We start from the raw sequence: 22143 nt of genomic DNA, 5'->3' as shown, positions 1-22143 counted from the left end.
GAGGTTGCATGTGGGGTGAACTCTGACCCTTGCTGGTCCCAGAGCACAGACTGAAGTGGGACTCCAGAGGCACTACCCACTTGTTACCCCCACTCCTCACATTCACTGCGGAAGCAACCTCAGCTGGATACCAGCCCTGCTACCAGTGAGATCTGTACTGACAAACAAAACAAAACAAAACAAAACAAAACAAAACAAAACTCAGGCTTCTGATCACTCTGCCCCCAAAGAGAGAGAACAAGTGATGCGCCATTTTTTAGACGAGGCTGAGATGTGGAGGACTGTAGCCAGCAAAGCACCATGCAGCAGTCAGAAAAGAAAGGTGTTGAAGACATCTTTCATCAAAGATGAGGAGCAGGGGGCTGGGGAGCTGGCTTAGCACTGAGCACTGGCTGTTCTTTCAGAGGACCCAGCTTCAATCTCCAGCACCTCATGACAGCTTACAACTGCCTGATTCCAGTGCCAGGGCCCTGATACCTTCTTATGGCCTCCTCAGGCACTAGGTACACGCATGGAACACAAACATACAGGCTGGCAAAAACCCATACACATAAAATACAATGTTTTATAAAGGATGAGGAGCAGGAAATGCGGCAGAAAAATAACTACTTGTGTGCCTGAAGGGCAGAAGGACATTGGTGGTGTGCATGAGGAAACGTGCACAGCTCGGAGGTGGGAAGGGCAGATATACAGGTTTCTGGAATTCCAGAGGAAACAAAATATAATTGGAGCATGGGAAATAGTTGAAGAAATGAGCAAGTTTTCTTGAAATTAAGGGACGTGCTGCCTGCCAGAGGAGGCAAAGGGGCAACTATGACTGGAAGAGGAAGTTAGAGAACATTAACGACAACAAAGAAAAAGGTGAGCTGAAAATTCCATTGGAAGCAGCACTTTCGGCTGCAGCAGCAGGTTTAAGGCCTTGCAAGGTCACCTTGAAGGGTGCAGGGAAGAGCTGGGGATACAGTGTTGTGGCAGTGCATGTACCTAGTGTGTGCAAGGCTCTGGGTCCCATATTCAGTACCACAAAAGACAAAAAAGTAAAAAAGTACGTAGGAAGAAGAGCTGAGCTTACAGTTGATTAGCCTGAGCTGTCAAGCCCCCCACAGGTGCAGGAAGGGGGTCTTGTGGACCCAAGGCCTTACAAGGACCACCACTTGCAGATTCTTTAAGAACACCCTTAGCATAAGTGGTCCACCAAGAAAAGAAATTTAAATCACAGGTGCAAGACAAGATAATGATACCTTTGATATCAGAACACTAACTCAGTGGGTGCCAGGGTGCCAGGGTGGCCCAGTGCCATGGAGGTAGGATAAGACAGTCCTTGATCACCTGACTTATGCAGAGGAGAGTAGAGAAACCATAAAAAAATTAGTGAGTGAGGGGCTAAGGGCTGGCTGGTGGTAGAAAGCACACCTAACATGTGTACAGCCCTGGGTTCTGTCCCCAGAACTATAAATGGAAGCAATGAGTGATAAAAATACGTGAATTGTAAAATTAGAGATAGCTATCAGAAGGGCACAGAGATACATTTTTTAAGAAGAGAAAAGGCAAACAGTGACCACAGCAGCAAAGCCAGAAAGGTGCTCAGTTCTGAGCACACTGAGGAGCGCCCGTCACATGAACTAATACAGCTGTGAGCAGACAGACTGGCACGTCAAATGTGTGCAGCTAATATATAGCTACCGCAAGGTCAAAAGGAAAAGCTAATAAACAATTAAAAGACAGCTGAGAAAACGGGTTAATATCAGGAAAGTAGATTTGAAGTTTAAAAAATAGAATAAAAGAAAAAATACTCTAAGGTCTGATAAATGTGAATGGAGCTGTACCTAATAGCCAAAGTACAAGCTGGGCCTCACTTGTCATCCAGAACTTGGGGCACTGAGGTAGGAGAATCTCAAAGCCAAGGCCAATCTGGATCTAAATCAGGAAAAAAATTCATTAAGAAATGCTAAGTCTGTTCATTAATTTCTAGATTCAAGGTCAATGAGTGTTTTGGGGTATATGATACAGGTATGTGATTGCAGGGCCTGGGGAGGAGGATTTCAGCTGAAGGCAGTTTGAACTCAATGCAAGACACTGTTTCCAAAACCAGACCAAAGTCTACACACACAAAGAGACATCCATTAAGGCAGACCAACGCACTGTACCTGAAGTCCTTGGGGAGTCAAAGTCTACAGCTCTGAGGGGGTCACAGCACTAAGCCACCAGAGTTCTGGACTCATCATGGGCTCGCCTTAGCAGCGGTCAGCCTGACATGGCACAGAAACAACCAGCTGCTCCTCAGGGCTTCCTGGGGCCCTGGAGGCAACAGCCAAATCAGCTTCACTGCCTGTTTCAATGACAAAGTTTTACTGGTCCTAGCTATGGCCATCTTTTGGAATGGAACTAAACAGGGACCTGACGCAGTCCAGAAAGCCAAAATATTTCCTCAGTGGCCCTTCATAGAAACATCTGTTGTCTCTGCTCTGGTATAGCTATGCACAGTTAAGGGCTCCTATCTCTTGGAGACTCATGGGTAGGGAACAGAGAACTTGGGCAGGGTTACTCTGAGCAGGTAGCGGAGTCACAGTCAGCTACCTCCAGGCTCTGGAGCTCTGTAGTCCTAAGATTTGGGCACACTGTGTGTCAGAAGACACCAGGCAGCCCCTTCTCTGCTCCGTCCTTAAAAACAGCGTCCAAGGTTTGGGTAGCAAACACTTCCATGTGACCTTCAGCGTTTCCCATCACAATGTTCCCGGCCATGTGGAAGGCAGCAGTTAGCCCAGCCCCGCATACATACATACGCAGCAGGGAGGCAAGGCTGGTAAGTGAACAATGTGGCATTTAGATAGATACAATCGCAGCCGAAAGATCAATATGAGAATTCCTAAGAGTTACAAGAATGAAATATATTTTTCATTGATTTGTTGTTTTAAACCATTAAGAAGATGGGTAAGCGTGTTAGAGCAGGGTAAACACTCAGGGCACCGAACACACCACTGTTTTTACGCCACTGAGGAAAATCAATCTCACTGACATATTTCCAAAGTTAAAACCCCAAAAGCAGAGCACACTCCTCAGGCCAGAGGGCATGCAACCCTAAAGGAATGAGACATCATCCTGCTGACCACCGTGGCCCTGCGGCCTTGCAGGGCCTGACTCCAGTCCCTTGGCCAAAATTTACTCCCACAGTTGCTTTTAGAAAGAATCATAAAAATGTCCAAAGCTCCTTTTTTTGTTTAAATTGGCCAAGTGGCACCTATTTGCCTGAAGCACTAAAGCAGACAGTGCGGGAGAGATGGATCGATAGGAGGAAATGGAGAGGCTGGGGCTCCGCACAAAGTTAGGCTGCCGCGCTGACATTATTGATTTTACCTAGTTCAGCTGGCCTTGTAATTAAAATGTAAATTTGAGAAAGAGATTATGTCCTGACAGAAATGGTAGGATTAAGGGGAAGATAAAAGCCCCTCAGTGAAAATTCTGAGAAAGAAATGAGAAAGAAAAAAGAGCCTGATTTCCTCAGCCGTGTGGATTTAGACTGAATCTAACACTTCAGATTCGCCCGTGTTTAATTGGAAAAACAGTGATGGACTATAAACTAGTATTATGAACTGAGCTCATTGCGCACTGTCTGTCTGTCTGGACACTCCAGCCTAGGCTGCTGGCTTAGTTCCCAGGATTCCCGGGGGAGTCTCCATTTGGTGCAGTGATGGAGGCTTCCCATTTTCCATCCCTGCCACAAGTCCTTCTTACCCCAGCATCTCCTGTGAATGCTCCAGAATCATCAAACGTTCTAGATGTGTCATGTATCCCTGGTCTCAAGTGCCCACCGACCCTTCCTTGGTTCCTGTGGCCCTCAGCCCCATGGTGGCACTGATGGCCAGATTGTGACTGCTGTAGGTCTACCTGTACACCTTGCCAGCCCACCCAGCCTCTACCATGTTTTCCACTTAATGTCATTTTGAAAACACAAAACAACACCTGGTTCAGACCACATGGGTCACTACTGCCTTCCAGGTTTAAACCAGATGCCTAGAGCCTGTCCAAGAAGGGACGAACTACAGACAATGACATAGCCACAAGGTCTCTACCTTTCTGTTAGGCTGGGATAAAGTCCCTCACTGGCTTTGTAGGCCCTTCCATGGCCAGGAGTACATGGAGGGCTCTGAAGAAAAGACACGGGCTGATGGGCACTGGGTACAGGGGCTATGGGCAGTGTAGTTATTGCTGCTATGTAACAAATAACTAAACACCCAGTAGTAGAGCCAACAGTATTCAACTGAAAATCATGAGTATTTCACACTAGAACACAACTCTGTTGTGGGGCCTGGGCCAGGCTGGAGCGACCATGAGTAGATGTGGGTTGTAAACCAGAGCCACTTACAGCAGGTGGCCTGTGGCTGTGTCCAAGCAAGTAATGTTGGGAGATGCTTCAAAGTATTTCTCAATTCAGCCTCCTTTTCTGGGCTCAAATGGCCAGCAGTCACAAGCCATCCAGGTACTGGCAGACACAGGACAGTCTCCAATCGGAGGACTACAGGCTTTGCTCTAGCCCTGTCAATGTCCACTGGTGGCTGAAAAGGGCTTCACTGTGTGTATCTAGCTCCCAGAGGGGACACAGAATCAGCATCTGTGACAGAGGCTGCTGTCCTCACTGGCACCATCACTGGCCATTCCCAATCCACAAGCCCAAAGACATCCTCTCCGAGGATGGAAAGAATCTGTTTTGTTCTCAGTGTTGGTGTGTCACTGCTGGCCCTACTACATGTGACCTGGAGCCACTCAAAGTCCGTGTAAAGTCAGACTTACCACATCTACGGGAAGGATACAAACGTCAGAATAAAATGCAGAGAACAAAAATAAAAAAATGCTGGTGTGACCAAGAGCCCTGGATCAGTGCTGGCTCCCAGGCTCCCCTGAAGACCTCAAGAGTCTCCCAGCTTAAGAAGAAAAGTGTGGCTTCCAAAGAGGGCAGAAGGACCATGGTCCATAGTTAGGTGCTACTCACACTGCATGGACTCTGAGGAGTGTCCCTGCCTCACCTGATCTTACAGCCCACTGTTCTAGACTCTGGTGGCCTCAGATGTAGCCACAGCCATACCAGCACCTTGCTAGACCAGGGCCTCATCCAGCTGAGGGTAAAAGAAATAGGGGGCAAAACCACCCTGGGCACAGGAGGGTGGCCATGTCATCCCATGGTATGCCTGAAGCACTTTTGGGTACCCCAGGTGTTAGGTGTGGCACTTAGCTGTGACCACTTTGGGTGAGAGTTTGACCACGTGGTATCCCTACTAGGTGAAAACATAAGTTGGGAGATGGTGAAATCCATTTCAGGTAGAGATGGGTGCTTGGAGAAGCGTGTGGGTGGAGGAGGCTCATGGGTCATGGGCTTGCAGGCTGAAGAATCCCATGAGAGCATTGCAAGGCTGAGGCCAGGAGAAAGGGTATACACAGCTCAGCAAGGCGCAGGAGAGGCAAGCAGGTATAAGAGGGGCAGTTCAACTAGGCAGGGAATTTTTCATGGGGCGTTACAACACTGGGACTCCTTTCTGCAGAGTGGGCCAGGCCAGAAGATGCTTAGCTAAGGGGTCACCAGTACCCCTTTAGTGTGGGAGGTTCCTCCTGACAGTCACACACTCACTGACCCCTAAGCACCAGCCTGCCCAGCAGATGGCTCTGGGCAGAGGGCTGGGAAAGTGGAGAGGGGTGAGCCTGCCCGGGCTAATTTGGCATGACACCCCAATGGGTCATGTCTAAATTCTCTTGCTAAATTCAAATTCTACCCCACAGAAGCCAGGGTACTTGTTTGTCTTTGCTTCCTTTTGACATAAATGATGCCATAACCGAGGGTGTGACCTGGGTCCTGGATCCCCTTTAAGTTTCTCTCTGGGGGGCACAAGCCTAGGACATAGAGTGTGGCTTTTAGAGTTCTTGGAAAAGAGAAAAATCTTAGATGGGACATTCCTGTCTGTCATAGTGGTGCTGTGTGCAACAAGCTGATTCCTGCTATGGGGTTCAGACATTGCTGGGTCAGAGGCCACGTCTGTGACTTCAAAGACACAAAGCAGGGATGTTTTGCATGGTATCTGCCTCCCCTCCACCCTGGTGCAGGCCCTATGTAAGCAAAGGCATCCCCATAGACTGCACCCTGCCCCACAGTCAGAGCATCAGATGGCCCGGAAGACCTTATGTGATGGAAGCCTGCCATGTGCTGGCCCCTGGGGGGCTCGGGGCACAAAAGAAAAACTCCCCAAGTTAAATAAAGCAACAATTACTGATACAACAGCTGTACAAGGGAAGCTGAAGGCTAAGCTCCCTGTGTGGATGTCACAACCTAGAGGCATTGTCCAGATGGGGGACTTGTCTCCCCCGTACCCCTGATGCCCAATCTTGCCCCTCATTTGCCCACAGCTCACCATATTCAGCCCGGAGGTGGTCAGGGATTCGAGGTTCATAACCTTCTTTCTCTGGGACTTCCACAAAGTCCTGGTCCTCATCCTCGCTGTCCTCCAGGGCTTCTGTCTGTGGATACATCCCAAGCACAAATGAGGTCATCAGCTCTATACAACAGCAGTTGGCCGTGGACTGTGTGCAGGCGCTGCTTCCCATAGGGTCGTCTCTCTAGGACTTCACCATCAGATGTGGATGGTCTTTAATTACAATGCCTCTAAGGCTGTTCTTATCCTTAAATCACAGTGCCTTTTCTCAGCTCCTACCTGGAGCCATTCCCTAATCATCACCAACTTGTGCCTGTTGCAGTGTGCACCGCCGGGCACTTGCACAGCTGCCCCATCCCCATTAAGCAGGCAGCAGAGCCTCAGTTAATGCTGTGCCAGCCCACCTACAGCTCTGCCATGCCCAAGTAAGCCACCAGGGACACAGGTCATAGCACTAGCTATGGCTCAGACTCCCTGCTCCTCCAATCTCATCGCAGAAACATCCTCTGATGATGTTCTTCCTGCCCTACCTCCCAGTGACCTCATATTCTTCCAGAGCCTTCCACACCCAGGATAGAAACCCAACCTTCCTCTATTGCCCACCTGTCACACTAGGGGGCCAGGCTCAGCTAACCAGGACAAGGAGGTCCATGCCCCTAGGGATGTAATACCCCTCAGATTGTGGTGGCCCCTTGAGCTGTGATGCCCCTGGAATGTGCCCCAAGTTTCAATGCCCTTGCAGCTTCCAAATCTCCAGAGCAATTTACTGGACATGGTGGTGCCCACCTTTAATCTCAGCGCTTGTCTGTGTATGAAATGAAGGGGAATGTACAAGGGCTGAAATAAAGAGAAGACTCAATTGCAGTAAGAATCCATAGATCCCTAACTGACCATCAGGAGCTCTGCACTGAGTATCCATCAATGTCTAAGAGTGGACTGGGCTGTTGGGAGGCAGAGGCAGGGGGATCTCTGTGAGTTAGAGGCCAACCTGGTGTATGTAGAAAATTCCTGGACAATAGAGAGACCCTGTGTCAAAATACAAAACAAAACAAAACAAAAACCAAACCAATCAACCAAACAAACAAAAGCTCCAGGGCAGAGTTGAGGCAAGGAGGACCCTTGTCAAGTGAATGCCAACTAGTGGGACCCTTATAGGGTTTTAAGAAAAACTTTGAAAAACTTTTTAAAAACCATTTCCAACAGAAACTTTGAATTCACAGATGTTTCTCGTGGTCCTATCTATCTCCTGAAGGGAGAAAGGACATCTAAAGAGTAGCTTCTACTCTTAGATCAGGAGCCACATGCACTGGAAGCCAAGCTGTGCAAATGACAGCCACCATGGAGGCATCTACAGCAGCACCTGCCTATGACCTAGCTCAGCACACTGCCCGCCCAGGTAGAGCCAAGCTCCACGGTGGGGCTGCTGGAACCGTCAGCAGCCACATCTGGCCATGCCTGTTGGCCCCATGCCCCAGTCTGGGTGACTGCTGCCCGAGAGAGCATAATCAGATGCAAATGCACTTTGTTTTGGTGCAGCCCACAGTCGTGCATCTGGGAAGCACGGGAGACATTAATCATCGGAAACTGTAATTTTTGTTATCAGTCTAACACTGATCAAAAGGGAAGCCTGTCTCCACCGCTGACCTGTGAAACGTCCCAATTATACTCTTTGGAAATGACAGGGGCACTTAACTCCCGCGCTGAGCAAATGACGACGATCAATCACGTTTGAATAACAATGAGCCACGGACCTGAAAATTATTTTTGTATAGAATCTACCCAGGAATTTATGAAAGGTGGAAAGCAGCCCAAGGTTTTAGGGCATTACGGGCTCAGCTAGTGCACTGCGTATCAAACACTAAACAGAATTTATGTGTTTTAATTTTCTAAAAGGTAGATGTGGGCTGGGTGCTACAATGCATAACATATAGTGCCAGGTTTTAAATATGGGGGTCATTTTCATAAAATATTATGCTTATTGCTCACACCCTTGAATTTTGCTGGGGACTTTTTATCAAAATTGCATTCCCTAAAAATATTCAACTGCTTAGGTAACTATTAGAATTTTATCTTCTTCCTCCCCAACTAAATCGTTTATTTTTAAGATTAAATTTGAAGCACTGGCTTCTTTCTTCTTCTTAAATTAGTACTGATAAGGCCTCTGGCTGTCTGCTCTTCCACTGTATGCGTTTGGCTTTCTCTGGGGCCACAGAGAGATGCCAGTCATTTCTATACTTGACTCTGCAACTATTCGGAGATGGGGTCCTCACGCTGCAACAACTGGAATCTAGAGATGCCACCACTAATACGTAAGTGAGACTAACATGAAGTCTGAATCCACATTTGGTAAATACCAATACTGCAAATCCTTGGTGCCAAAGTTACCATGAACAGCAGACAGATGAGCCACACCTGAGGGACGGGAAATTGATGTTGAAAACCTCAGAGCCCTAGCTGTTGGGACACTCCTGTGACCTGCTCAGGAGTCTGGCCAGGAACATAATGGCCACAAGGGACAGTACCCTGGAAAGGTAACACAGCCCAGAGGGGAGAAGGCCTTCATGGAATAGTCTGGAACCTCAGGTGACCAGCCTCCACTCACTATTTTAGAATCTTAAGAGGTCATGACCACTGTGGTGGTAACCTGCCTCTAAGGTCACATGGGAGGTCAGACAGAAGGCAGCATCCAGAGAGGTCTGGAGAAAACAGCTGGACGCCAAGGGTCCTGGAAAGAGCTCACATCTGGATCTGGTTTTAAAAAAAAGGGGGGGGTGTCAGGAGTGGTAATATCTTCAAAATGAGGCCAGACTTTTTTTTTTTTTTTTATTTTCGAGACAGGGTTTACTCTGTAGCTTTTTTGGTTCCTGTCCTGGAACTAGCTCTTCTAGACCAGGCTGGCCTCGAACTCACAGAGATCCACCTGCCTCTGCCTCCCGAGTGCTGGGATTAAAGGCGTGTGCCACCACCGCCCGGCTGAGGACAGACTTTTGAAATGCTCTCAAGAACAATTTACTCTTATCCCAAGTGAGGGCCAAGTTTTCTACTTTGGGGAAACAATATAACACAAACTGCATGAAGCCAGGGGAAAGACCAATCCTTAATGAGATCTGCACATGGGAGTCACACATCAGCACAGGTGATTTTCTGACAGGTGAAACCCTTGGGTACCTTTGAGGATAGGGTGGTGGTCAGAAACTCTTCCAGCCAATCAGATGACTTCTCCCAAGCTGCACCCCCTGGTGGGAGCTACAGATCCCTACAGAGGGCCAATTCAGCCACCCACAGGATAGACACAAGCTTTTACCCACTACTGTTGCCATGGTGGGGGCACTGCTGGTTTTATACAAATTGATTCTCGCCCACGGTTAAAAGGATTTAGAAAAATGAGTCGTCATGATCATAATTAAACAAGCAATAAAATGGCTAAAATATACAACGCAATCAGTTTACAGAAGTAGGGTGGTGAGTGCTAATTATTTGCGAAGGAACGGCAAGAGCATCTCAACATCCAGAAAGCCATGGCTGCCAAGCCCACAACCTAGAGATACAGCTGAGACCATTAAATAAATTTTGTACGATCTAATTAACTTGGTGCGCAATCTCAATTACTTTTCACCCAAGAAATCACTTTTGTTCAGTTTTATGTGTGTCTATTTCCCTTTTAAAAAAAAAATGATGTAAGGCCTCGTCAGACAAGTGAGTTCCAAACTGCATTTGTCTTTCAGCGGCTTGATGGCTATGCATTTAAAAACCCATTCTATCTTATAAACTAAAAATTAAACGTGCTCAGCTGTGATGGCCGTCATTGCAGCTGCTATTTATATGCTAATGCCCTCCCTGGAAGGCCGTGCAAATTGCCCGGCCAGGCCAATATCTCATGTGCATCTCGGCTGCCAGGGACGCACCTTCAGAGGACAGAGGGCGTAGTGGTGCTCACCACGTGATAACACAGAACAGGCACCTGGTGATCACTGAGTCAAACCTGCCCAGACGCAGGCAGGGCACTCGAACACATGCTCAAGTCCAAACATTACGCTGGAACAAAACTTCATTTTCTGGAATGACCGTTTCTATAGAGGCCACGTCCACAAGGGATCTCACAATAGCACTGCAGGACGCACAGGGATGGGCATTCCTCTTCCTCCTCTCCCCTGATCTGAAACAGTGTGGAACAGTCCACAGAAACCTGCCCTTGAGAATCCAGTATGTGCAACAGCTCCAGTGCCAGGGAGCTTCATGGAACTGGGGCTCAAGAGCTAAGTCTAGCCTGCTACAAAGCACGAGGCAAAGAGCCTTGGTGTGCCTAGAATGTGCCTGGAAGTCCATTTCTAGAGCAAGGCTAAGACTAGAATCTCTGTGGGATCCAAACAAGCAAGCAGCTAGTCAATCAAATTGAGGCCTGGGAGCCTAGGTGGACACAGGCCAGGTACTCTGGGTTTACAGTGCTCCTAATGGGTGTTCTCAAACCAGCTTCTCTGGGAACCCACATACACATGCTCCCAATGACAAGGTTGTGTGAGTGGTGCAGAGGCAGTTATCATGAATGAGGTTATGCGAACTCCACACATTAACATCCAATGAAGTGTGAAATCACTAATCATTCTTCCCAGGAGTGTGCAGAGAAAGCCAACCACACAGGGGAGAAGTGCGTCCTCACAGCTAACACTTGCCAGGATTGGAACAGGGCCCTCCCCATGCCTTGGCTGCCGTCTTAGGTGAAAGCAGGTGGCCAGCCTCTGGGAATGTGAGGCCATGCTATGCTGTGTGGCCTGTCCCAAAGGTGCGGATGCCACAGTCGTCAGACAGCCTTTCCACTCTGCATCTGGGATCAAACAAGTTCCCCCAGACTGCTTTCTCATCTGTGAAATGGAGGAAATACTCCCGGAGCTAAAGAAACAACATATGAGAAGGTACTGAGAGCTAGTTCATTCTGGAAAGACAAATGGTTGGGCTGGACACTAGAGCCAAGACCAGATCCATGCAGTAGGGCGTGGGAGAGTATAGGCTGGTGGACAGGCTGTGGAGCTGTTTTCTCCCACCCCTGTGAGCATAAGAACTTATGCTCAAAGCCCTCCCCACTCCCTGCGGCTGGGTGCGTGCCTGGCCTTCAGGGTGATGGAGGGAGCACAGCATCGAGAAGGCTGTTTACGGGCCCTGCTGCTGCACAAGGTCCCGCAAAGGCTGATTTAGTTTCCCTGCTTTCCCCGGGTGTGCCTGACGGTTCAACATTTCATTCCCCAGGTTTTCTGCCTCTGTCCTTTTCACCTACAAGAAGCAAATCCTGCACAGCCTAGAGAGCTTTCTTAACACTCAGCAGGAGAGGAGCTGGGCTTGGGTGTGCTCCCGACATAGCACCCATGGGCCTGGTAAGGAGGCTGGCTGATCTGAAAGGCAAGCTGCCCAGCACCCAACACAGAAAGCGAGCAAGGCTACACAGCATGAACCAAACAGATTTGATTTCCATTGCTGTGAGAGGGCGAAGATGAATCCGTGGTTCCATGAGGGTGGCTGCTGCCACACGGCCCATAAGACTGGTGTGCACAAAGACACATTTATAACCACAGGAACAGGTAGACCAACAGTCCAGGAAGGAAAGAGCAGCTGCTGATAAGTCAGACGTACTGATGTCTGCAATCACCACTCTGACCACCAGCTGGCGGGAATTCGTATTTTGTTAATTACATAACACAAACTAACCATGATCAGAGCTCCATAATGAAAAGGCAGGCAATTTAAAAGTTTTCAAAGGATTTTTATCAGTTTAAATAATGAGGCCGCCATGGGTTATTACAGCTCTTCTGTAACAGAGCAGGTGGAAACTAACTCCACCAAATGACCCTCCACATCGATCGGGTCAAGATTTATCCCCAGTCTGCCACCAAACTGAGCTGAAGAGCACACACTCTGTAAAGCAAATGCTTAGACATGTTTAAACTGGTTTAAGTATTTTTGAAGATAGACCATCTATGTCAAAAGGAAAGCAATACTGTGCAGAAACCAATGGCAACATTCAAATGGGAACTGGGGCTGGACTCCACAGATGCCTGGGAGGAAAGGGGACTACCCCGCACAGCCTGCATCAACGCAGCCTTCCAAAGACAGCCTGAACCTGTCCAAATCTGGGCTGCTGTTTATGACCAGTAGCACTGTATTTGTTTCAATCTCACACATTTGTTAGAAGTTCTTAAATGTTTAAATCATGCATTATTGAATTAGTGTTCCCTGCTCAGCCTGTTCTACATGAGGAGTTAACGATGCCAATCCCGTGCTAAATGGGGAAACACTAGAAAATGATTTAAACCCTCCGTAAATTTTATTTGGAAATTAGTGAACACCTCATCATGATTTCTAATTAAAACAGCTCTAATTAACATAGACATTCATTAGCCCTCTCTCCCTGCCCCTCCCCCACAAGACACTGTGGTGCAGCAGTCTTGCAAGGAGCTGCCCACCAGCTGCAGGAAGGGCGGGCGATGTGTAGATAGGCAGTCGCTGTATCTATTCTGGGAAGCAGTGCTCACCTGAGCCTGGGCGCTGCCACTCACAGTCCGGGAGCCGCCAATCACTTCATCTACAAGCTGCGCCTCACTCGCTCTCCAGCTGCGGCAAGCGAAATCTCCAAGGATTTCAGAGCAGTGCCTTTCGTTAAAATCAGTTTGTAGAGACAGGTCTAGGAAGTGTCCATTAACTGAGAGCAGAACACAGCACTACCTGCCTTCCCATTGAAGGCAGGGCACCCTCAGTCCACGGGCCGCCACCTCACTGGGCCCAGGCAGCCCGACGAACCCACAGACGGTCTGGGTTAGTGTGCTGACCTGTGTGATCAGAGGAGTCAAAGGACCCCCCAAAACGCCCTGAAAGGCCTGTCTTCTCAACAGATCCTATAGGCACAAGTGAAAGTAGTCAGGCTTCAGCTGTGACGGTCACTGTCTGCCTGCTGAGATGCACAAGGATACATGCACTAATCTGGGTAAGATCAGGCTAGGAGTCACTGGGTACAACAAGGGATAGTGGAAACAGTACAGGCCCTGGGCGTCACATCAACCCAAGACTGGCCACCATGTACCTACCACAGGAAGACCATCCTTGCAATGTTAAACTGCTGGATCTCAGACTCCTGGGGCCCACGTTCCCTTACACCAAAGGCAGATCTACAACAGGAAGCTAGGACAGCAGATGGTTTAGGACAGCTAGCGGGAGTCAGGGCAAGCCACTCAGTCTTTCTTGGTATAGTACCAGGGATTGAGCCTAGAGCCTCAAACACGCTAGGCAGCATGCTACCACTGTGTTAAATCCTCAGGTCTTTTTCTATTTTGAAACAAGGGCTCACTAAGTTGCCTAGGCAGCCCTATAAATCACTCTGTAGCCCAAGCTGGTCTTAAAGTTATGATCCTCCTGCCTCAGTCTTTCAAGTAATTTGGATCACAAGGTTTCACCACCAGGCCCAGCTTCCACTGAGTTGTGTTGAGTGCATGGCCATTACTATTCAGGTAACAGGGACATGGGTACAAGCCACATAGGACAAATGGTGCTTCTTGCCTGGGCTCTGCGGATGGAAGTTGCAGCGCCCACTGCTGGCCGAACTAAATATAGAGCTCTGACCCAGGAGGCTGCATGTCTTCACCACCCACAAAGGTATCAAGAGTGTCCTGTAGGCCAGAGGAAGACTGCTCAGGTCTCCTCCAGCAGTCAGGCACTCAGCACTCAGGAAATATGGAGCCAAGAGACATGGCTAAGACAACAGTGCCCAACAACACCCAGTTCTATCAACCCGACAAAGCTTCAGGCCAAGGAGAACAGCCACACTGCTAAGACCCTCAGGGCTTAGAGTCCTGCCAGCCCCAGAGCTGCTGCTGGTCCCAGTAAGGTAGTGCAAGCTAGTAATAATTAGGCCCTTGAAAACCCCTTCTGTGCTACCCAAGAGCATTCAAAGTTCTACGGCCAGTCCCTGGAACACCAGCTACCTAAGGATGTCCCTGCACTGCCAAAGCCCATCAGCAAGGTGACTGTCCACATAGTGTAGTAATTGGCTTGACTGAGATCTTCAGGGAGGGACTGGGGTACACAGCAGAACAGTGAGGTGGCCTTCCACTTCGCAGTCTTGGCCAAGCCTGGAGCCTGATGACTTTGGACACTGAGTGTGGAGATGAACGCCTCCTGACTGCTACAGTGAGGGCTGGAGAAACGCTCTCTGCTGTAGACATACATTGCTCAAGGTTCATACATCTGACTTGATAAGTGACACAACCAAATGCAACTCTCACAAGATGGTAACCCACATACCAAAGCCGCCAGACAGACTCGGTGCGGCACGTACTTCCATCATTGCCATGATCGCAACGGCTGGCCGGCTGAAGGAGAAGCAAGGTCGCCCTCTGCTGGCCCACATCACACATACCCTCCGCAAAGCTGGGACCAGCCGGCAGCTGCGGGTCAGGAGCTCCATCCTACCCCATCTGGTCCCAGCACTTCCTCTAATGCCCTTTCAGCTGCCACAAGGGGTCAACAGGGTCTCTAAACGTTAGGCGAGCGTCCTCTTGGCTTTAGGCTGGGGCAGTGGATGGCTTCAAAATTGAGCTTTTCCTTAGTAAAGGCAGCGTTGTTTCCACCTTAAAGCTAGCTTCCAAAACAGAATTTACAAGTCAGACTGACCAGGTTAGCTAACCTCTAAGGCAGTGGTTCTCAACCCTCCTAATGCTGCGACCCTTTAATACACTTCCTCATGTTGTACTGACCCCCAACCATAAAATTATTTTGTTACTACTTCATAACTATAATTTTGCTGCTGTTATGAATCGTAATGTAAACATCTGATATGCAGGATATCTGACCCTGTGAAAGGGTTGTGACCCACAGGTTGAAAACCACTGCTCTAAGGCTATGTTCAGAGACCAGACAAGGGTCAAGGTTTCAAACATAATTCCATGGGGATGGGGCAGCTCTAACGTCTATTCTCTGTTTGGAAACCAGCTGGGAAGGGTCAGTGAGATGTTCCAGCTGGGGAAGGGCACTTGCCAAGGACCTGGCTCTTGTCTGTGGACCTACATGCTACAAGGAGAGAACTGACTGCCACAGATAAATGTAAACCGTTTTCATTAGAAGCAGCCGAGAGAAACATGGGTGATGACTGTCAGCTGGGAGCTGGGAGAACAAGTGACAGGGAGAGTTTGGACTGTGACAGTTTTATGTCTTCCAACCAAAATCTCAGGACCCATCTACCCAAGTGCAGCAGCCATCTCCCCACTCTGCGGTGATTGTGAAGAACCCCAGGTCCATGCTGCCCTCAGGCCCAGGATCTCCATTCCCACTCCAAGGGCAGCACCTCTTCCAGGCACAGCAACACTCTGCCAGTGTGCCTGGCATGGATGGCCTCTGTGGCTCCTAGGCCTACAGGACTGAATCCTTACCTGCTACCAGGCACCCTGCACACACGCCCCACACCTCTCTCTGGCCCTGTCTGGGACTCCCATCTCTCTGGTCCCATCCAGAGAACCCATGTACCCCTGTTCTATTTCAATACCAGATCCTCACTCAGGGAGATACAGCACCTTGTCAGCCCCCCGAATCTCAAAAATACCCTGTTTTTGCCCACAAACAACCTAGCCTATCCAAGTTTGAGGCCACATGCAATCCAACAGACAGGTGGCCTTCAGGTCCCCATCCCAAAGGGCACAGTAGCCATGCTCACCTGACTGCACCAGAGCATTCTGAGGGTTTCATTCTGTCTGCCTGCCCAGAGACAGGATTCCCTATTAGATAGCAACTCCACAGAAGCCCCCACTTAACAAACACTGAGCCAGGGCATGGCCTAGTTCTTTGGGCTCTCAGGAGGAGCCCTTGAAGCATGGGTTTTCAGTACTTTGTAAGTATCCTTGGCTATAACACAGGGTGAACAGACCCTAACAACAGAATGTAGCCACCATGAACTTACTCCACAGAGACTTATCTGGGACTCCCATCCTAAGAACTCAGTAAGGAAAAGCCCAGAATCTTCTGAAGCTGATGACGCCTGCCCGCTCAAATGGCCGAGTGCAGACTCCTGGGACCTCTCAGCCTCAGCTGCGTGAACTCACCCTACTCCTCGGCTCCGTGAACTCACCCTACTCCTCAGCTCCATGAACTCACCCTACTCCTCGGCTCTCTCTCAGGCTTGATGCTCAGTTCCTCACATTTCTTCAGAGCAAGCTCCAATTTCATTTTCAGGTCTATGGCCTGCTTTAAGTGTTCACTGTAGATCCCTGCACGGGTAAACCGCTGTAAAACAAAGCATGACTTGCAAAGTTCCCAGCCCATCCCCAGAGAGCCTAGTCTGGCCAGGAGACCCATGGCCTAGCCCCTTCTTCTAGGAAGGGACAAAGTTCTAGGGAGAGGGGAAATGCTCATCCCCACCCAGGTGAGTGTTCCCGCCTTCCACATCCTTGCTTTGCCTGGTCTTGGAACCCAAGTTCACTGCTGAAGACCAGGTACTGAGCCTCACCTGGACCCAGGAGCACACAGTTGGCAGAAACTTGTTCTGGATAAGTTTGAGCGAATCTCTAGCAGCATGGAGGACAGCAAGGTTGTCTTCATTCTCTTGCACCTTCAGACCATCTAAAACAAGGCAGAGCAAGTCACAGAGGAATACTAAGACCAGTCATGCAGCAGAAGCCATGAAACCCACTGGAAATGTGACTACAAGCATGTCCCAGACACTGGTCAACTCTGAGAGAGAAACATACCGTGTGGAAAAACTCTGGGACAGTATCAACCATTTGGCTCTGCACTGAGGCTGCCCTTCACACAGCTCCACTGCTCCAGCCCTGGCTTCCCAGCCAGAGGGCTAGACTGCTCAGTCACCTTCTCTTTCCTCTTCTATCAGGACTGCCTCCACCTCTTGGTCCCAGGGTCTCAATGACCCCTGCCATTCTGCCTTTTCTTGACAGGGTCTTCATTTCCTTCACAACACCTGCTAGGTAGGCCTTCAGAAAGGACCTCACTAGCACTTGTATGCTTCCAAGGCAAGGTGCAGTACATCAGCGATATTAACCTAGAGCTGTGGATCCTGCAGAGCACCAGTCCCTCCCAATAATATTCCACAAGGTGAACAGATGGCACCTGTGAGGACATCTGGTCCAACCAAGATCAAGAGATGGACAAGTAAACCCTCTGTGCCCACATGGCTGGAATGCTAGGGCCAGGTACAACTCTGCCACATCCCTCATCATTGTAAACACAGCAAGAAATCATACTTTAATCACATTTTCCTCCTAGGAAGGTGCCCCTGGTGGACCTTCAGGTAGATGCCCATACATCTGCCATGGAGTCTGTATCCCTGCTCATAACCGTATTAGTATAGACTATAATGACTGAGAATTCCATGGTGGCAGAAACTCAGAGAAGAGTTACACAGGAAAGACTAACCAGATGGAGGTCCCTCTATCCCTCATAGCCCAACCCAAGGAACTGCAGTTCTACCTTGAGACAACCCAGTGCCAGTGAGGGAGCTGCAAACCTTGCTAGGCCAGGGCAGTGCATGGAGGCACTGCACACCCCCAGCAGTCAGTTACCTGAGGGGAGTTCCACATCCAGTGTGTACTTGTGCGATCCTAGCCCATGGCTCCTCAGGAACTCCTCCGGGTCACTGTGCTCATCCTCATCCCTGGAGGGGTTTTGTGTGGCTGTTAGGGCCAGTGCCTTCAGACCAACAGCAGATCCTACATGGTATGCAGAGTCAACCAGGTCCTTGCTACAGCATGGCTGCTCTTCATTCTGAGATAAAGGGAGACCAGACTCACGAGAAGTTACCAGGTCTGGGCTCAAGACACAAGGAACATGGCCCTCTGTTATGTCAGATGCCTCAGCAAAGAATTTATCCTCTGGGTATGGCCCAAAGTCCAAGGGCACGAGCAGTTTAAAGCAGTTCTCCACTTCTGTCAGGCTGTATCCAATTTCATCAGACATTTCTGCAGACATGGAAACACTTGCTTACTCTGTCATCTCGAGCCAGAGAGCAACAGATGCCTATAACTACTCCCCAGGGCATCAAAGTGAAGATCACAGTGCTGCCAAGGAAAGCCAATGCGCTGGTGCATAAATCAGAACACTTCCAAACATTTAATAAACTATTAGTGCAAACAGCTCAGTCTCTGGAGTACACCTCTGATCACGGTTGTGTGGCAGTTCACAGGAGCCTATGTGACCTCTACCACAGGCCAGCCTTCCACTCAGAATGGTGGTCCCAGAGAGGTCATCATCACTACACACTTTACCGGGTGTCCCCTCTTGGAGCCCTTTAGGACATTCACGGCACAACTGTCTCCCCATAGCCTTCCCCGAGGCTTGGGTTTGCACAGGACAGGTGTATGTGTGAGGCTCTGGACACAAAAAGAACCTAGGACCTGCTCTCGAGAACAGGCTGACTCCCAGAAAGGATGAGGATCTGAGGAACGGAACTAGCAAGAACAGATGATGGACATGAGAAGAAACAGCAAGAAGGCCTCTACAGAGTGTGGACTCCATCCTGAAGTCACAGCTATGTCCATCTCCTCTGTTCAGAGAGTCTTACACTAAATAGTTACAGGAAGACCAAATCACCAGGAGACACATGCACTACAGGCAGCTTATGGCAGTTCAACACCACCCTGAACCATTCTGTCTTGCAAACCTGCCTGCATGGTCTCAGGCTAGATTAAAGAACAACTAGGGAACAAGCACAAGGGACCACAGGGGACAGTTTCAAGGCTTAGCCTAGGAACTTACCTTCCATTTCTCTCTTAGCCCGTTCAGCACTTTCTTTGTGAATTTTATCCAAGTGCTTCTGTTTCTCCTCTTCTCGCTTCCTTTCTGCCAGAGACCTAGCATTGACATCTCGAAAATCCACCTGAGAAATTGAAAAGGAAGTTTAGGATTACCTACAACAAACACAAAACAAAGTACAAAAAGACACAGTGCCATCAATACAAGGCCACAACTTGATGGTTCCTAATCTACAACATTTCAAACAAGCCTGCCTCATCCTGCCACATCTTCTCATCCAATGCCAAGTTCAACACTGCTGGGAAGCAGAATGCTCCTCTAACTGCAGGCCAGGGGTTATCAGCTAGACCCAGAACATACACACCACCCAGGAGTGAACTCCAATGATGTGGGATGTCCTTCTGTGTATGTGTTGCTTTTATTGGTTGAAGAATAAAGCTGTTTTGGCCAATGGCTTAGCAGAGCAAAGTCAGGCAGGCAGGAAGTCCGAAGGGAGATATATGGAGAGAGTAGGTGGGGTCAATGGACGCCGCACAGCTGCCAAAGGAGACAGATGCTGGAACCTTACCCAGTAAGCCGCAGCTTCGTGGCAATACACAGAATAATAGAAATGGGTTAATTTAGCTAGCTAGGAATACGTCTAAGCTATTGTCCAAGCAGTGTTGTAATTAACATAGTTTCTGTGTGATTATTCGGGCCTAAGCAGTCGGGAAACGTAAGAGCAGTCTACGCCTACACTCCAGAGAGTAGGTGACACCCATACAAGAACCATACCCATGCAGGAAGGCCCAGTCATTCGCTTGTGCTGCTGACAGGGGCATGACAGAATCTGGGCAGTGACAGGAGGGTGGAAGGTAGAACAGAACCTGGTGTCTTACTAAGCCCAGCACCAGTCAGAGCTCATGGCAAGAACTAAGCATGGCTTACAGGCAAGAATAGGGTATGTCCCAGAAAGGGGAGCCCATCCTAAAGCAGAGGCATCTAGGAGTATGATTCGTCAGGCTTAGCTCCACTCTCAGGCAGGTGCTAGGTGCAGTTTTCTTCCCCAAGGCTGTTCTGACCTTTAGGGAGCATTCTCCATTCTACTGCATGCTGATCCAGCTGCCTTGCCTATCCCGGGCTGGGCACCCTGCCAAACCCTCAATGCAAAGAGCTCTTTCCCTCATTGGTTGGCTAGTCTTGTCTACCACAGGAAAGCAGACTGTCCTGCCCAAGATGCACTTACCTTTTTGATGTGTTTTAGGAAGTGGTAGCCCAAGGCTAGCTTCTTATAGGCCTCCCCAAACTTCTCATTCCAACCTTCCACAGCCTGCATGGCTGCCTGCTTTAGCCTCTGAGCTGCCTCCCGTGGGGGTGGCAGGGGATGCTCATTATCTGTGCCCAGTGTGAGCTCCAGGAATTCCTGGAAGTCAGACACAAGCAGCACTCTGAACTGATGAGACCTGGTGAAGAGCTCATCCACGATCTGGAAGGCTGAGAGGCGGATCTCAGCATGGTCCTGGGTCAGCTGTGTCTTCAGTAGGTGGTAGGCATGGCTCAGCTGCTCCTCAGAAGACCTAAGGGCACAAGTCAGCCTAACCAAATGCTCACTCACGAAAGACAAATAAGCATCACTCTTTGTGTGGGGACACTACAGTTACAAGTGGAAGGGACCGTGCTTAGCACTCAATCTTTATTCTTCCCTTCTAAAGCTGAAAAGACATACCAGGGTTTAAACACTAACTGTGGCCCACTCCTGTCCTGTTTCTGTACTGCCCATGAACCAAAAACTCTGTACATTTTCAAATAGCTAAAGCCATTGTTGATGTGGCCCAGTGGCAAAGCACATGGCTAGCACGTGTGGGGTCCTCAGCTGGACCTCCGGCACTGCAAAGATACACTGTGGTTGAAACACATAAAAGAATACTTTTTTTAAAAAAAATATTTATTTATTTATTGTTTTTTTGTGTATACAATTGTCTGTGTGTATGCCTGCAGGCCAGAAGAGGGCACCAGACCCATTACAGATGGTTGTGAGCCACCATGTGGTTGCTGGGAATTGAACTCAGGACCTTTGGAAGAGCAGGCAATGCTCTTAACCACTGAGCCATCTCTCCAGCCCCAAAAGAATACTTTTTGACATATGAACATTACATCAAGAATCAAATGTCAAAGGCTGCAGCGACGGCACAGTGGTTAAAAGCCCTACTTGTTCTTCCAGAGGACCTGGATTTGATTTCTAGCAGTCACATGGAGGCTTATGACCATCTCTAACTCTAGTTCTAGGAAATCCTACACACTCTTCAGGCCTCCCTGGGTAGTAGGCATGAACATGGTGCACAAATCTACATGCAGGCAAAACACCCATACATATAAAATAAAATAATTAAAAAAAATAAATGTCAATGAGTTTTGTTGAAACACGGCTACCCTGATGGTTCCCAGTTACAGACAGTTGTGAGCTGCTACGTGGGTGCTAGGAATCGAACTCGGGCCCTCTGAAAGAACAGTCAAGTGCTTTGGAACTTTTTAGAGACTCTCAGGAGAAGCCTTTTCCCATCAAAGTAGGAAGAATTGTGCTTGTAGCAGGGATTTGCATTCCAATCTCAGGAACGGTAATGCAGGACATGATTGATGTGGGATGTCCTTCTGTACACTGTGAATATGTATTCCTCCTATTGGCTAATGAAGAACCTGCTCTGGCCTATGGCAGGATAGAATATAGCTAGGCAGAAAATCCAAGCAGAGAGGGAGAGAGAAAGAAGTGGGGTCAAGAGAAATGCCAGGGAGTCGCTGATAGAACATGATGCCAGAACACCTAAGATAATGACAAGGTCACGTGGTGATATACAGACTATTAGAAACGGGTTAATTAACAAGTGAGAGGTAGCCAGTTATAGCCTAAGCCACCAGTCAAACAATTATAACCAGTTGCCGGGACCAGTGAGCTGAAGAGAAACCAGTCCAGTGGGTGCAGGCGAGACAGAGAGAAATCTCCAATTACACATGATCC

At 48.9% G+C, this 22143-nt stretch overlaps 1 protein-coding gene across 4 annotated transcripts in view; it reads right to left on the bottom strand.

The window, feature by feature from the left end:
• The window catches only part of Uvssa (UV stimulated scaffold protein A), a 35624-nt gene that overhangs the window by 8353 nt on the left and 5128 nt on the right, over positions 1-22143 (bottom strand). For 2 of the 4 annotated variants that reach the window (XM_057772532.1, XM_057772534.1), the window contains exons 3-8: positions 20377-20707; positions 19155-19275; positions 17963-18358; positions 16894-17006; positions 16542-16670; positions 6396-6501 (exon numbers count right to left, since the gene is read on the bottom strand). In XM_057772532.1, the coding sequence (XP_057628515.1) occupies positions 6396-6501; positions 16542-16670; positions 16894-17006; positions 17963-18358; positions 19155-19275; positions 20377-20707 (1196 nt within the window). The remainder of the gene's footprint in view (positions 1-6395; positions 6502-16541; positions 16671-16893; positions 17007-17962; positions 18359-19154; positions 19276-20376; positions 20708-22143) is intronic. The other 2 variants (XM_057772535.1, XM_057772533.1) reach the window with 2 other exon arrangements.

This window comes from Chionomys nivalis, chromosome 6 (genome assembly GCF_950005125.1).
Source record: "Chionomys nivalis chromosome 6, mChiNiv1.1, whole genome shotgun sequence".
NCBI classification, from domain to species: Eukaryota; Metazoa; Chordata; class Mammalia; order Rodentia; family Cricetidae; genus Chionomys; species Chionomys nivalis.
The sequence above is the reverse complement of the archived record's forward strand: the minus strand, read 5'-3'. Positions and strand labels throughout refer to the sequence as shown.